At 44.5% G+C, this 16,890-nt stretch overlaps 1 protein-coding gene across 1 annotated transcript in view; it reads left to right on the top strand.

Moving 5' to 3' along the window:
• Positions 1 to 10,495, top strand: part of LRRC73 (leucine rich repeat containing 73) — a 91,837-nt gene extending 81,342 nt beyond the window's left edge. Inside the window, exon 6 of the mRNA XM_085610318.1 lies at positions 8,804 to 10,495. Coding sequence (XP_085466444.1) covers positions 8,804 to 8,874 — 71 coding nt within the window. The 3' untranslated portion in view covers positions 8,875 to 10,495. The remainder of the gene's footprint in view (positions 1 to 8,803) is intronic.
• Positions 10,496 to 16,890: the final 6,395 nt, after the last annotated feature.

Here is a 16,890-nt window from a genome sequence, read left to right as displayed (position 1 = left end):
GAAACGACTGTCCATTCCATAATCACAGGTTAGTTGACAAAGAGCTTTATGCGTTGTTGCTCTTCTTGGTTTCAGTCCAAAGGTCGGGTTCTCACTCACAATGAAAGACTAGAAAAATGTCCTATTCATAAAAGAATGTTGCATAAACGGAACGAATAAAACAACATTTGAGAAAACGTAACAAATGTTAATTACACCAGGCTATGAAATAATGCAAGTTAATAAAATATCTCACAAAGAGTAGGGGTCTAAGGGATGTGGTTTAAAGACTCGAACAGTTTATAATCCCCAATTCAACTCATGTGCACAAACAAGAAAACTGTGAGTCAAAGGAAGTTAAATGACCGTGACATAACCACTTCGTAAATACTGATCCAAATCTACCTGCTGTCAACAAGGTGCCAAATATACAAATGGGTGCGTGTATGTATGTATGAGAAAGATTCCCATCACCCACAACAAGTGGCTCGCTTCATCATTTGGGAACCTGGGAACTTCACCAGAGAACCATACTCTACCAGATGGACGTAGATATTGGTTCAATGTGTGTCCCAAATGTATCTGTTGGTATAATGTTTAGATCGAAGGAACCACAGTATAAATGATAAGGAGTGATGTATGCAGTGCTAGTGATGAAGGTATGTGGTAGTTAAAATTGGTTACCCAGGCACAAAAATGTTTTTAATGAAGTGCTACCTGGAAACCAAAATAAAATAAGACAGTGCTGTGACAGTTTGAAAGAATAACTGTGTTGGAAAAAACTGGTCTACATGTTTCAGCTCTTGGATAGACTGTATCCTAGCTTTCGTCAGGACCAGAAAGCTACTGCAAATTTGTGATGTGTTAAATACAAAAACTTAGAAAACATACAACCTGGACCTTGTTCTCGGTACAGGGGACTACCTGTGAAAATAACAGCAGTAATCAATTTAAACAGACAAACAGAGTGGTAGAATGTTAATGATCGGTCACAAACCGCAAAGATATTAAGTCAATCATTTTTGCGAAGGTACCTTTAAGTATACAACGACAACTATGCAGCCATCATTTCAAATGGAAGAGAGTAATTTAGTTGTCACTCACCCGAATAGTTCTGGGTATGTGCCTCACCCCGCCTGGCAACTGCTCAGGTTAGGAGGCACCGCTCTGGGGAATAATATAAGTGTAGAACATTATAGGACATGACCATAGTTGTTGAAATGTTCAAACAATATATAGCGCTCAATTTAAAACTAGGCGGGTAAATCACACGGAAGTCAAATCATCGAGAAAACATGCCACTTGGCGTTACTAAACTCGTGTTTCATATCGTGGGAAAAATATGTCGTAAGGGCATAAGCGGATTGCTCAAGCTACTGTTTGTCCTGGTAATCAATGTGCTAGAAGTTGTAAGTGTGTCTTCTTAGTTTAGAAAAATATCGCACGCACTCGAGTAAAGTTATTACTTAGAAAAGGCGTGTGTTACGATGACTAAGTAACCTGTTGGTGAAAGACCGTTTCGTTATACCTTACAGATCAGATCCTTCTAGTTAAAATGACTAACCAGTGTTGGACGCAACTCATAAGATGGATGTGGCCAATTTCAACTACAAGATTGTGAAAATAAGAGTAGGTCAAGAAGCGGTATGCTCGTTTGTGCCTTACCTCTCCGTCGGTACCTCTCGCGGCTTCTGAGCGAGAAGGGGAGGTGTGTGCTGATAGTAATGAATCCTATTTGAGGACTCCCAGAACGTCATTGCCGCCATGCGCGTGATCAGCGTCAAGGTCGAGCGCAGGCTGATGACGTAATGGCGTGTTAGCGTGCCGTGCATGTCATGTCGGGAAATGTAGTTTGGTGAGTGTTTTCGATCTTGCTACACTCGACTCTTTACAGATGAGACAGAATGTTCACGGACAATATTGAGCCCCGCCAATTGTGTTGAGTGGTGGCAGTGGCAGTTTAATTATGCCGTGAAATTTATACAGATATAGATTACGATTTAAAGTGTGTTTATCGTAATTGTTTACTGTTAGGAACTGTCCCGATGAATGGCTCTACAGGTGTATACTAGTTCTAAGGAGAGTCAGACAGGGATGAGCAAGGGATTTGGTCATGATATAACAAATGGCTGTTCTCAAAGACACCTTTGTGCAGATGTGGCCAGTGTAAATATCTCAGAGCGAAGTCCATGGTATCTGATCATTCAGTCCTGAACAATCACTGTGCAATTTGTAGACCCATTTCTGCTCCTTTGTAAAAAGGAATTTATGGATGTCTGTGATATGAGATGGAATAAAAGGTTGTTCTAAAATGAGCCATCTCAAATCCTCTGGCTTGTGATTAAGGGCCAGGAAATGGGTGGTCAGTCTTGTGGCTTGTTTCTTACGCCTGATGGTACTTTTGTGTTCACTGATACGGACCTTGATCTTGCGTGTCGTCATTCCTATGTATCTGAGTGAACACGGGCATGTAATCTGGTAAATTACCTTTTCTGAATTACAGTTGGTATGTCGCCGTAAAATCCATGGTTTTTCTAGCCCCAGATCAACCGATTTAGTTGGCTGTGTCTGTGGGCAGGCTGAGCATGAGCCACATGGGTAGTGGCCTTGTACGGGTGGTAAATCCCACAGTGTTGGTTCTGTTTCTTTTTCTTTCACCCTTGGTCTGGTATGCACAAGATTATCGCGCAAGCTTGTTCCTCTCTTGAAGGAGAACAGTGGTAGTGGGATACTGTCCTTCCCCACATTCAAAATGCGCCAGTGTTTTCGTACTGACTTTTGAACACTATTGGATAGTGTGCTAAAGGTGGTAACCCAGGTCATTCTCGTCAGGGGTGCCTTGGCCACTGGAGGTTCTAGAAGGGCGTCTCTGTTGTTGTTAGACGCCCTTTTACGGGCTTGTCTCACCAAATGTGCTGGATATTTCCTGACTTGAAGTTGCTTAGAAAGTGCCTGAGCATGGACTTGAAAACTGTCCATCGTGGAACAGTTCCTGCGGATGCGCAGGAACTGTCCCACTGGGAGATTGTGTCGGAGAGACTTGGGGTGATGGCTCTGAAAACTCAGAAGAGAGTTCCTCGTTACTAAATTCCCAGTTATGCCGTACTTCTACATACTCCCAAAGATACATAAGCCAACAAGACCGCCACCTGGTCGCCCTATTATATCAGGGATTGGTTCTCTCTTAGAACCATTGTCCACTTTTGTTGACTTTTTCCTACGGCCTATGGTTAGAGACATGCCAACCTTTCTCCAAGACACCAAGGATGTCTTGCGTCTTCTGCCAGAAATTGCTTTCAACACCGAGACTGACCTTCTGGTCAGTTTCGACGTGGAATCACTTTATACTTGCATTCCACAAGAAGAGACACTCAAAGCAATCAGGGGTCTTCTAGACAATAGAGACCGAGATACCACAACACCAACACACTTTATTATGGAATGTGCCAGACTGGCGATGATGGAAAACTTCTTCCAATTTGAAGAGACTATGTTCCTCCAAGTCTCCGGAACATCTATGGGGAGTATTTTCGCTCCCAGTCTGGCCAATCTTTATGTTCACCTCTTCGAACAAAATTGTGTGTTAACTGACCAAAATCCTTTTCGTGCGCAGATTGCGTGCTGGAAGAGATACATAGATGACATCCTGGTGATCTGGCATGGTCCAGTTGCTACCCTGCTGGATTTTCATGCTTGGCTCAATGTTCAAAATAATTTTCTCAAATTCACAGTCACACACGATAAAGCCAGACTCCCCTTTTTGGACATTATGATCTATCCCACATCAGGGGTACTGGGAAGTGAACTGTACAAGAAGCCTCAGACTAAGAACTCTCTTCTGAGTTTTCAGAGCCATCACCCCAAGTCTCTCCGACACAATCTCCCAGTGGGACAGTTCCTGCGCATCCGACAGTTTTCAAGTCCATGCTCAGGCACTTTCTAAGCAACTTCAAGTCAGGTTTTATTTTGGTATCCAGGTAGCACTTCATTAAAAACATTTTTGTGCCTGGGTAACCAATTTTAACTACCACATACCTTCATCACTAGCACTGCATACATCACTCCTTATCATTTATACTGTGGTTCCTTCGATCTAAACATTATACCAACAGATACATTTGGGACACACATTGAACCAATATCTACGTCCATCTGGTAGAGTATGGTTCTCTGGTGAAGTTCCCAGGTTCCCAAATGATGAAGCGAGCCACTTGTTGTGGGTGATGGGAATCTTTCTCATACATACATACACGCACCCATTTGTATATTTGGCACCTTGTTGACAGCAGGTAGATTTGGATCAGTATTTACGAAGTGGTTATGTCACGGTCATTTAACTTCCTTTGACTCACAGTTTTCTTGCTTGTGTATATGAAATAATGCAGCCTAAGGGACAAAAGGCAATTCAATGCATTTAAAGATAGCATTTCTTATTCAATAAAATGAACTCATTATTATATTAAAATATAATGAAATAAATCAAGCATATCATATAGAGAAATAATTGTAACGTTGTCAGTGACTATTGCATAGAAATGTCTGAGGCTGAATTAGGCCATACATGTAAATTATTCTTAAACCATTTTACAAAAATCGATTTATGTATTTATGATTCTAATGATGTCAAGTATTAATACTAAAAAAACCATTCATGTAACCTTCAGCATATTAATTTTGCACCATTTTTCTCTTTCATAATACATTACAATGGAAGCAATAGAGAGGCTAAGTCTCATTTTAGAGAATTACACTATTTTGTCAATAAAGCATTTATCAATAATTTTCTTAACTGTTTTGTTGTAACACCCAATTCATAAGAATGTTGAATTTATTGCATTTATATTCTTCTATTTCTACGAATGCAAGCACACTTTTTTGGTGTTTTTCCAGACATGTGTAAGGTGCACATTAGAGTTTCTGTGTCTTAATCAGTTATGGTGTTGTGTGAACAATAAATCCACTTTTACGCTGCTTCAGGTTACTCAGACCTACCATGAAGCGCTTCACAGATTTACATCGGAACAGAGTTGAGAGGCATGTAAAAATCCTCTAAGGACATACTGAGTCCCTAAAATAATCAACCGGAGAACAGTAAAGCTGAGGGCATTCTGCTGGAGGATTTCACTTTACTGAATTAAAAGAATAGCTCTCAGGTTGGCCTCTGCTCAAACGGGATCTGAGGAACAATACCACAAACTCTGCTCTGTGTCCTTGGATAAAAGCTGTTTCACAAACACCAAACTGGCTGGGGGAAATTCTTCCCAGAGCGATGGCTGCAACATCCTGGATTCTGTAGTTTGTCTAAGCCAGACTAAACACACCTTCTAATCCATCACGTATAGCATCTCATGTCTGAAAAGCTCCTGCTGTAATACAGAGCTCCCCACAAACTCTCTCCACAACTTGAAGGAGCTGGGTCTGTCCAGGATCAAACAACAAATTTAAAATATCGTAATTATGAATCGGCATCAGTTGTTAGAAAGCTTTATAGATCTGACAGGTATTGTTGATGCAAGCTGGCCCTGGGGGTAGATGATCTGTGGCCTCCAAGCTGAAGAGGTTGAAAACAGCAGGCTGCGCCCTTCGCAGCCCCCTCTAGCCGGATCCCACTAGCTAACTGCATTCATCAATATACTCTATACGTATGGCAGTACTCCGACTGTTCTACTTGCTCACAGTTTGCTGAGGTTTTCCCCACGCAACTAAGACTGAACCATCTATGGTTGTGGGTACCTTTACTCCAATCCTCTGGTGTCTCCTGTTCTTACTTTGTCCTGATGATGACCCTGTTCTAAGTAATTGTATAAAGGGGTCGAAACGTTAAATTCTGGTTGAGGTTTTTGACTCTCATAGTATGGGTGCCATATACAATAACATATCATCCCAATCATTCACATGTACATATATTTGTGTTTAGCACAAGCACACTTTATCACTCTCACTGTGTCGTCACTTTGTAGGAGCACCTGGTCTTACAACTAATGTAAATAATGTGTCATATCGTCATGAACCGTTTCTGCACTATTTGAATGTAATTGGGAAACAAAAGTGCATTTATTGCTTAACTAAGTGAACTTGCAGAAAAATATCGTTACAATACTATTGCTGTGGTAGTCTAAGGCTCTTCTTCCCCCCTAGACCCACCTTTTTGATAATAAATGCCCCTCATGCCCGGGGGCAGCCAGTTGACTGAACCCCACACTGGCCCGAAGAAACCTAGCACCGGTTCCCTCTGCTCTGCGGATCTCACAGAACGAGCGGAGCTCCCTTCCTCAGGACGACTGAGGGCCAATCACTTCACGGGAAGGGAGGGGCTCCAAAATGGTTGTCGAGCTTGCCTCTGAGAACTCCCGCCCCCTACCTAGCGTGACTTAACCTACATTTACAGTTATGTAGCGATGAGGCCATCCTGCCATTGAATCTTCTAGACCTGGGGCTAAATCAATGGGGCAGTCCGGCTCAGCGCCCATGACCCATGCAGACTGTCAGGGGCCTTCCTTAATGGAAGGAGCAGGGATTGCATCGAAACTTCGCTCCTCCACACTTCAGGGCTTTGGAGTTGTAACAAAGTGACCACTAACACTCAATAGTACACAAGGAGTATTTATGATTTAAAACAAATTGTGTGTCCTTGTGTAAAGTAACTAGTGCTCATGCAAAGCATTCATGCTATATAAAAGTGCCAAAAAATAAAACCAGTCCCACTGGAGCTGGCCAAACTGTCTTACATCACACTCCGAACTCCCACCCCTGCACGCCTCTAAGGTGCACCATCACCCACACTTCCACATTCTACAGCATTACAGCTCACCATATCATCGCTCAGACAGCAAACAACAATAAAAAATCCCCATTTTATATATATACACAAACGCACAATGCATGGGGGAATAACTACAGCAATAAAAATATACTGTACATTTCTTTTCTTTCACAGTAAAATATTTCCGGCATCATACCTGTGCATAATATGTGCAACCAGCACAATAAACCCCTCTGCACCTGAACAAGGTCACGACCTGCAGGCAAGGAAAACACACCTCTGCATGAGAACAAGGTCACGACCTGCAACATGTTATGTTAAGTCTATTTGTATAGCGCTCTAACCACCCGTGAGGGTATCCAGGCGCTTGTTGTGCAAGTGAGAGTGAGGCTAAGCACAGGTGTCTGTCCGACAGGTGAAAGTGAATGCGGTTGTTGAGGTGTGGTGGACCAGGGTGGTGTAAGTCTTTGTATGTGTGAGTGATGAGCTTGAATTGGATGTGTTTGTGGCTGGGAAGTCAGTTGAACTCTCTGAGGTGAGGTGAGGCAGCAGCATTCTGGATGGTCTGACTGGAGTCTGTCTAGGAATTGCTTGAAGATTCTGGCATGGAGTCCTTGTCATTGGAAGTTCACGCAACTCGGGCACAGCAGAAAATGAAACACGCTTATGCAGAGGAACATTGTATCATGTCCTCGAGCAGGCAAGAAATCCATAGACACCATCATACAGAGAAAACACTAGATCATGGCTTGCTGAAAGCAAGTGGAGGAGCCATACGGTGCATAGACAACACCAGACAGGGAAACACACCTGCAAATGAAACGCTGCCAACACCTACAAACTGAAAATGTCCTACACTCGGCAAAGACACAGTTAATATATAAACACACCCTAAAAACCAGCCCATAAGAGCATCACATACACTAACAGCATTCATAAAACTAAAACCTGGCAAGCAGCACTTCACCCAAAGTACTTTGCCAAATCACCCAAAATGGCACATACACAACACAATTCCACAACACCCACCATGCCCATCTGGTGTGAACTTGGAATAACCCTGCAGTGCTCGTAGTGTACTGGGCAAACCCATAGTGCCTTCATAGCTTTGCATGCACACTGTTCAGAGTACACAACAACAAAAGAACCCTCTCCATGTAGCCACATGCAGTGGCGGGATGCGTGACAAACGCCCACCCGCCCACATTGCCCGGCAGTAAGCGCCCTAAATATTAAAATGGTACAAATGGTGCACGAACCGTGAAGGTCCGCTCCTTCTGCTTTCTGCTCTTGTGATCAGAATCCTTGTATCCTCTCTGCAGACATCATATCCCCCCCAGCAGGTTTCTTCTTCACCCAGCAAGCTGCTACTTGCTGTCTTATTACAACCCCAAGGCTCCATAATACCTCTCACCCCCCATCTCCCAGATAACATCCCACTCCCTCAAAGCATGGCAGGGAGGAATGGATGCCCATTGGGGGTGCAGGGATCTCTTGGGGCCTTTGGGGGGGTACTGCAGTCCTGTAAGTAGGAATGTGTTTTAACCCACCAGCCATAAAGCAGGTGAGATGTTTATCCTGGTAACCCTACTTGATAGTTTCAAAGATAGCTGCCAAATTATTCTCTTGCGCAACATGCAGCAGCATCGGTGAAAGGTGGACCCTGTAAATGAATCCTAATTTACTGCTGAACCAACCAGCGATATAAATTGCTTCCGAAGTATATTAAATTATGTTATGTATGACCTCAAGCACATACGTGCTCCAATGTTAATACATACAGCGATTGCTCAGGATTTATTGAAGAACAACAACTTAATATTGCAAACTTGCTGTGTGAGATCATTGTTAATGAGGTTCTTATCCGATAATTGGACTCCTGTTAAAATTGATCTCTCGTACGCAGGGCCCGGCGCCTCCAACAGTGACTGTGCCATCTGCAGAGCACTGGTCTCTTACTTCCAAAGATATCCAACCCAGGTTTCAAGGCAATAGAAAAAGGAAACTCTGCTCACTATCCAGTGTATCTAACCACCATGTCTTGTTCACTTTCCTCTCTAGATTCCAATTCTCAGATGGTGCTGCTGACCTCTGGTCTGGGAGACAACCTGTTTGCGGAAACCGAGATGTGACCAGGTCATCATCTTCATCCTTTGGAAGCACAAGAGCCTGTGTGCACCTTTTTATTCATCATTGGAAGTGCTGTACTGTCAAAAACTTACTTTTAGCACAATTGCTTTCACATGCAGCTCACATGACATTTTATTTGCCCTTTTCTTTCCATCGTGATGGGTTGGTTGTGTGCTTGTATTTGTTACTTGAATTGTCAACTGACTGTGGTGATACAAATGCTGCATGTTGTTTGCCCCTTGCGCCCCATCACAAGACAAGCCTTAGAAAACTCTCCACCATGTGGGAGGGTGGAACAACATTCCTTATCCACCTCTGAGACTGGCCTTATATCCCCTCCCACAGAGGACGGAGCGCTGACGCCAAACCCCTTGTAGGGCAGGCTGTGCACCTTTCCCTACATACGGAGAAACAGGTTTTCCATCCACTTCCTCATCTTTCTAAACATAAGGGAGCTCACACCACCTCATGTGATAGGCCTTGCACTTTTCTCTCTCATGAGGCAGGCTGCACACCTGCTGATGAGACTGCACAACTGTCTTCTGAGAAGTCCTACAAGCTATCACGGCCGCCTTCCTTAAATAACAGCTCTCCACCTGGCCCACATCCTCTTGCCAAAAGATATTCAACCACTCTTTAAATCACAACTTAAGAAATGTCCTGTACCTCAATCAGTCTTTATGTTGAGGAGTGTGGCATTCCTCAGTGATTCTCCATGTTACAATTTACCCTACTCCTCAGCGTAATCTTGAGAAATGCCTTTACCTGCCTCTGGACTTCATCTTAAACATTCATTTTAAGCGGTATCCCACTCAAAATTCCTTTTAAGAAAATTACCCACGCCTCTCTAACCTTTAAGGGGCCCCTACCCCACACTTAACCTTCATCTTAAGGAGTGTGCTACTCCTGACTTATCCTTTAACATAACGTATGTCTGACGCCTCACTCATCCGTCATCTACACCCAAAGGTCCTCTTATGGCGTCTTCCTTTTCAGAGATGTCCCTTGTTCATTATCAATTCTTTAGTTTAGGAAACATTTAACAGTTTCCTTAACTTTCATCCAAAGAATTGATCAACTCCTCATTCAGCCTTCATCTTAAACTAATGTGGAATTCCTCGAGCTGCTTCCACCATGAGAAGGCTCAGCTTTCGACTTAATACAGGGAAAATGTATCACTCTACTTTCATTCTTGAGGAATAACGCATATCTCATTCAACTGTCACCTAAAGACCTATTCAAACCTCCACTTTAACTTGTTGTTAAGACGTGCAATAGTTCATTCATCATACCAAACATTCTGTATTTTTTTCCCACGCAAAGTTCCTCTTAAATGGCCAGTGATTCACACAACCCCCATGTGACGGGCGTCCCATACCTCACTTTCACTCACATTGAGATTTCCAACTCTGTGAATGACCACTGAGATATTGCAAGTGTTGCCAGACCCACCTAAGAAAAGCGCCCTAAAATTCATCCAACGTCCCACAAACCACTTGTCCTTCAAACCAAGGTATACACCGGTCCTTACACTACTCTTTCCAAGACATGTCTAACTACCCTAATAGGTTATGCCTCCTCTCAAGTAACGCCCTTCTTCTCTCTCACACACACACACACACACTCAAAATAAGGATAGATCTAATTTCTTGGCCATTCTCTAAAGAGATGTCCCATTGGTCACATTTCACCTCCCCTTCACCTTAAAGGACTCCACATGTTAGATACCTTTAATCAAAACAAGCCCCACTGTGTGCACTAATCTTCTTTCCAGATGTTTTGTATTGACTAACACTGCACTACCATTCAGGCTTCCCCCACACCCTCATACATATGCCTTGTGAATCAAGTATTTTTCCCCATGCCTTCATGCCTTCTTCAGCCGTTAACCTGAAGAAATGGCGCACACCCTTCCACTCATACCAAACCCCAGAGTTCCCTGAACTCACCCCTAAGGACACTTCCCACACCTGCCAACATTTGTAGTAAACATCCTTTGCTGAGACACATCACGCTACAGTAGATATAGATTTCTGACTACTTATGAAAACCATATTTATTAGAATTTGTATATTTGTTAACAAAGTCTCTATATAAATGATATATATAAATAGTATATTGTTCCTTTTGATGCTTACGGAAAAAAATCTGTGATGGACTTTCTCTTTATGGAAGTTTTATAAAGTTATATTGTAAACAACCTTGTTGTGTCATTGGTCTTCTGTGCGACGGTGAGAGGTGGTCTCTGTTGGACCTTCGAGGAGACGCCCCCCGCCCAAGTGAAATGCAGAACACTACTAAAGGATGATAGAAATATTCACACTCCTCTTTCTTTTCTGGAACAGTAACACGGTTCTCTGCGATCCACACACACTCGAGAACTCTATCTGGGTGCTTTAATGTCTGCTGACAGGGTCACACACAAATGTGCTTTTCCAGCCCAGTGAATATGTAAGGACACAAATGACAATGCCCATCAAACTAAACCGCATATTCATTGAATTTCGGTCAACTCTCTGTTTGAGGCTTTCATAAACTTTCCTGTTCAGTGATGTGTACAAAAAACCAGGAACAATTCAAGATCCTTTTATGAATGTGTTTATCAGGTCTGGCAGGAGTGAGATAGAATCCCATCGGCATTTACATCAAGAGCTGGAATACTCCGCACAGCACAGCAATGGCCCAGACCTCTGCTCACATCCCTCCCTTTTAACAATGGCCCAGACCTCTGCTCACATCCCTCCCTTTTAACAATGGCCCAGACCTCTGCTCACATCCCTCCCTTTTAACAATGGCCCAGACCTCTGCTCACATCCCTCCCTTTTAACAATGGCCCAGACCTCTGCTCACATCCCTCCCTTTTAACAATGGCCCAGATCTCCGCTCACGTCCCTCCCTCTTAATCCAAACATATATTTATCTTTAATAGAACCTGCTATAGAACCTCAAATTCCTCACCTTGTGAGTTTGCCCAGGAGCTAGACTGGATCCGGAAATATTTGTAGCAATTCCCTTGCACGTCAACAGCCGGCGTCATCTGTCTCTTGCCAGATGCGGATTTCCTGAACATTTTTTTTTCAGGAGTTTTATATAGCGCAAACTTGACCCAAAGGTATCAGGTATCGCAGCGATTTACATAGGCACCAGTTGCATTACACAAGGACACATTTATTTTTGCTCAGCACATGTTCTGGGTGTGGCCCTCGCTCTCCTGGTATTGGCCGGGTGTCACAACTTACTTCGCAAGGTGCACGGGGAACCCCTCGCTACACACATGGGAAGAGTGCCTGCTCGCTAGGTTCTGCCGGACCGAAAGGAACAGAGCAACTGTGCTGTTCATAGACCTGGCTCTTCTATTGCTAGGCGCTTGATCACTCGCAGATGGAAATCTCCCACTGCCCCCACACTCTGCCTGGGCACACTCCATGGATGCCTGGACTTGAGCCGGAAGCTCGGCCTTGCATCGGGAGGGGTATTAGGGGCCTGTGTAAGTACCCTATCTCTGCCAGTTGGGACATTCTGCTGAGTGAGGCGTGGTTTACCTTGAGGGGTGATAGCGCCCCCCCATTGATGCAACTCTGCCCAATGTCCAATTGCGATTATTACTTTATACCGATCAGCACATTATTCTCTGGGTGATGACGTTCCTCCAGTCCAAGCAATATATATTTCTGCGCTCTATTATATCGATTTTCCTTGCATAATGTGTGGGTGTGGGCTAGTTCTATTGTTTGAAGTTCGGAAGAGTTTCAGCTTTTTGTTGCTTTTGCAGTGGTGTACTCTTTTTGCTCTGTCGCCCTGCCCAGCCCTACCGCGCTTACCTGTGCCGGCTGGCGCTGCCTACGACATCTGACACTGGTGTCATGCAGGGCCGGCTTTAGGGCAGTGCGACTGGTGCGGCCGCACTGGGCGCTGACCTGTGGAGGGGGCACTGTTACCTCAGAGGGGCGCTGTGTTTAGCAATATCTTATAATAGGAGAGATGAAGGGCACTTTTGCAGGTGGTAGGGAGAGAATCCGAGGAGGCAGTCATGAGACGTGGGGGCGCCAAAAGTGATTTTTGCACCGGGTGCCCCCAGCCCCAAAGCCGGCCCTGGTGTCCTGGCTCGAAACACGACTCGGCATTGATTCTGTGCTACCCTGAGATGAACAAAGAGGCCAGCCGCGACGTGAAGCCAAACTCTCTGTTGCCAGACATGGGAATTCCAAAAAATGCTCCGGGATGAAGTAAAAGCGGTCCTGGTCGAAGTCAAGGGCATGGATGCGCTCCCATGATTGCTCAACATCGAGGTCACTGGCCTCGGGTATTTTATGCGACATAAACATAAAAAAATCGCAGCATAGGTCTCCCTCGTCCTGCCACTCCCAGCTACGTCAAGTTAAGTTAGCCATGGAAGAGATGTATTTGTATCAATCAAAAAGGGATCAGTTTGGACCGCAGGGGCGCAAAACATGTCGACCACTTTGACCACATTTTAGTTATCTGATGGAACTTTACCACCATTAAGGTAACACCTAACCTACGGGTTTTTTAGTGTGTCAAGGGTGCCACCTTTTTGTCTTTATTAAATCCTAAATCTACAAGCAACCCTTAGACATTTTTAGTTCACCACGTCACATACGCGACTGCATCACTACTCGCTTTTTATTAGGACCCTAATCACACACCCGCATGCACCAAACAGCGTTTTCTCTTAAAAGATCTCCGCTAAAGTGACCCTTCGGGGGACCCGTAGGGCATTGCAGCGCCAGCCCGACGAGGAGCAAAACGCCCAATGATGAAGCATGACATCCTTCGGGGTGTGTGAGGGCAACAAGAGAAATTAAGCTCTGCTTCCCTTTTTCACACTTGGGTCCTACAATAGCTTAGGACTTTATTTCCCAAAAACTTTTTGAGCCTTCCCTTTTTGGAACAGTGTCTCCCTTTTTGATTGATACAGACGATATACGGAGCACAGACACTGGACCACAACAAGCTCCTGGTCCCCCCCCCCCCCTCTCCCTTTTTTGTATAGATATTTAGCACGGCGGCTTAGCCGAGGGACCCTACCTTTCTTTCCCTTTGTAGCTCTTCTTTTCCACTTGAGTACTTAAACATGTCAACCTCCAATATGGGGGACAACCTGGGACTTGGTTTTGATGATGATATTGTGGCCGAAATCCTGAGAACTCCCTCACTATTGGATAGTGAGGGTAATATGGCTTGTACATCATCACAAGGCGATTGGAATTCTATGGCATCCTTGAAAAAGTTACAAGTCAAAATTGCCATGCATGGCACAATTATGACGGAATACCTAAGAGCAAGTGCTGCACCCAATGGCCTGATTGTCCGTACGGCACCGAGAATCTTTCTGGAAGACCTCATTTTCCGCAAAGAATGGAGCCAGATCGCATGGAAATGCACCCGCGACTGGTTGATTCTAATAATTGGTACTGCAAAACGTCTCTCTGAGACATTAATCATCAAGATCAACATTGCAGAGAACGGGCTGAAAACCGGAATCAGTATTTCAGCCTATAAGACCTGCCTAGCCGAAATAAATGCGGAAATGACCGACCATCGAGATTACCTACTACAGCAGAAAGTGTCAAAACTACAGAAAGACATCAAAAGAGTCGACAGCGAAAGGGTATATCCCTTTACCAAGGAAGACTATAGACCATCAGATAGTGATGCAGCTTCGGATGAAGGCTCCACATCATCAACCAACTCAGGACGTTCCATGTACAGCAACTCCAGCAACAGTAGCTGGGGAAGGAACACCAACAAACCAGGACTTCTCCCTCCACCTCCGATGCCACCCATGTATGGATATGCTCAGCAACCTTATCCTCAACAGGGCCCAATGTGGTATCCAGCATATCCAGGTCCACACCCAGGATTTCAACAACCATTCTTCCCTAATGCACCTCCTCCTTTTCAGAACAGAGGCAGGGGACGAGGCAGAGGAAGAAGAAGAGGTAAAAAACAGGTTCAATGGCAGGATCAAGAGACACAGCAGAGGACAACACGGAGCTCGACACTCCCGAGACCCTGATAGTGAACCTCACAGACAGACACTTGAACACAGATGAAACCACCATCCTCGAAATGGGTCTAGGTTTTGTACCTACTCCCAAGGAGGACAATTTCCGTTTGAACGAAGAGCTGCAACAACTGTTCCGGAAAATCCGCATTAAATCTTTTTTCAGTAACAGTCCCACCCCAGAACGTCAGGACACCGGACTCAGACCACCTTCTAAATTCACTCCATCGGCTGGCATGGTCCCCAGCGAAGTGTTGACATTTGAAAAGGCAGTTCTCAAGGAGGCTAATAACCTGAAAAGACAGCACGTCTATGATAACTTGCCTAAAAGACTGCGTCAGGCAGTACTCTCACTTACCAACGACGAAACCATCATTATAAAACCGGCAGACAAGGGTGGGGCCACCGTCATCTTATCAGTTGATGATTATGATAAAGACTGTGTTAAACAACTCGGGAACTCCGAATACTATAAAAAGTTGGAGACAGATCCCACTGAGAGACTTCTGTCACGCATACGTATCTTAGTCAATGAAGCAACAACTGAAGGTTGGATCACACCTCATGAGGCGGCGTTCCTTATCAACAAGGACCCCAGAATGCCGTATTTCTATTTGTTACCCAAAATCCACAAGGGTATCACTCCACCTCCAGGACGACCAATTGTCTCAGGCATAGGCTCGTTATTGGAACCCCTGAGCAAGTTCAGCAATTTTTTTCTTACGTCCCCTGGTCCAAGCCACTCCAGCTTACTTAAAAGATACCAGGGACGTCCTTAATCTCATACAGGAGATTAACGACAACAACACCGAGACCATCAACCTCCTCCTAACCCTAGATGTGGAGGCACTGTATACTAACATCCCCCAGGACGCCACCATTGAAGTAGTAGAACAACTTCTACACGAGACAGACCTCCCTACCAATACTCCAGCGGTCTTTATCACGGAACTCATTACGCTAGCCCTCAAGAATAACTTCTTTATGTATAAGACCACCATCTACCATCAAATACAAGGGACTAGCATGGGGAGCACATTCGCGCCGAGCCTGGCAGGGTTATACATGGCACACTTTGAGGCCAATAACATCTTTACGGATAACAACCCCTATAAAGATAATATGGTGACCTGGAAACGATACATCGACGATGAGCTCATCTTATGGAAAGGGAATGCGGATACTTGCCAAGAGTTCTATCAGTGGATAAATAATCTGAACCCCCACCTACGCTTCAGTAAAACAGAGAGTGAGAAAGAAATCCCCTTTCTGGATCTTTTGATCACTTTGGACGATGGAAAACTCCATACTACCATCTATAAAAAGGCAACAGATCGCAATAGCCTGCTGAATTTTCATAGCCATCATCCTAAAACATTGAGGGAAAACTTACCCTTTGGACAATTCCTGAGAATCCGCCGGAATTGTAGTGACACTCATGAATTTGACACCCAGGCCAACACCTTGACGAGAAATCTAAAACAGAGAAACTACCCGGAAACGATTGTGAAACAAGCACGCAAACGAGCCAGGAATAACAACCGCCAGGCATTGTTGGAAGATAGGACCAAGGAGGCTGATAACATCATCACATGCGTTACCGCCTTCACCCCTCTTTCAAACAAAATCAAAAACATTGTGAATCGCAACTGGAGAATTCTCAACACAGGAAGTCTCACGATGGAACGCCCTAGATTTGCATCCAGGAGAACTACCAACCTACGTGACCAACTGATCAATACTAGACCACGACCCAAGACAAACCGCCAGGAATCCACGTTATGGTCCCTCCCAGCTGTGAAAGGCCATTATCCATGTGGGAGTTGTAGTGCGTGTCCTTTTACCAAACACACTACATCCCTTGACTTAGACGAAGTCACATGGGATCAACGGAAACATACGAACTGTAACACTAAAAACTATGTGTCTACCTCATTACCTGCCCTTGTGCACTCCGCTACATAGGGATGACTACACGACAGGTCAAATT

Source organism: Triturus cristatus, chromosome 6, assembly GCF_964204655.1.
Source record: "Triturus cristatus chromosome 6, aTriCri1.1, whole genome shotgun sequence".
NCBI classification, from domain to species: domain Eukaryota; kingdom Metazoa; phylum Chordata; class Amphibia; order Caudata; family Salamandridae; genus Triturus; species Triturus cristatus.
This window is presented reverse-complemented; position numbering and strand designations above follow the sequence as displayed.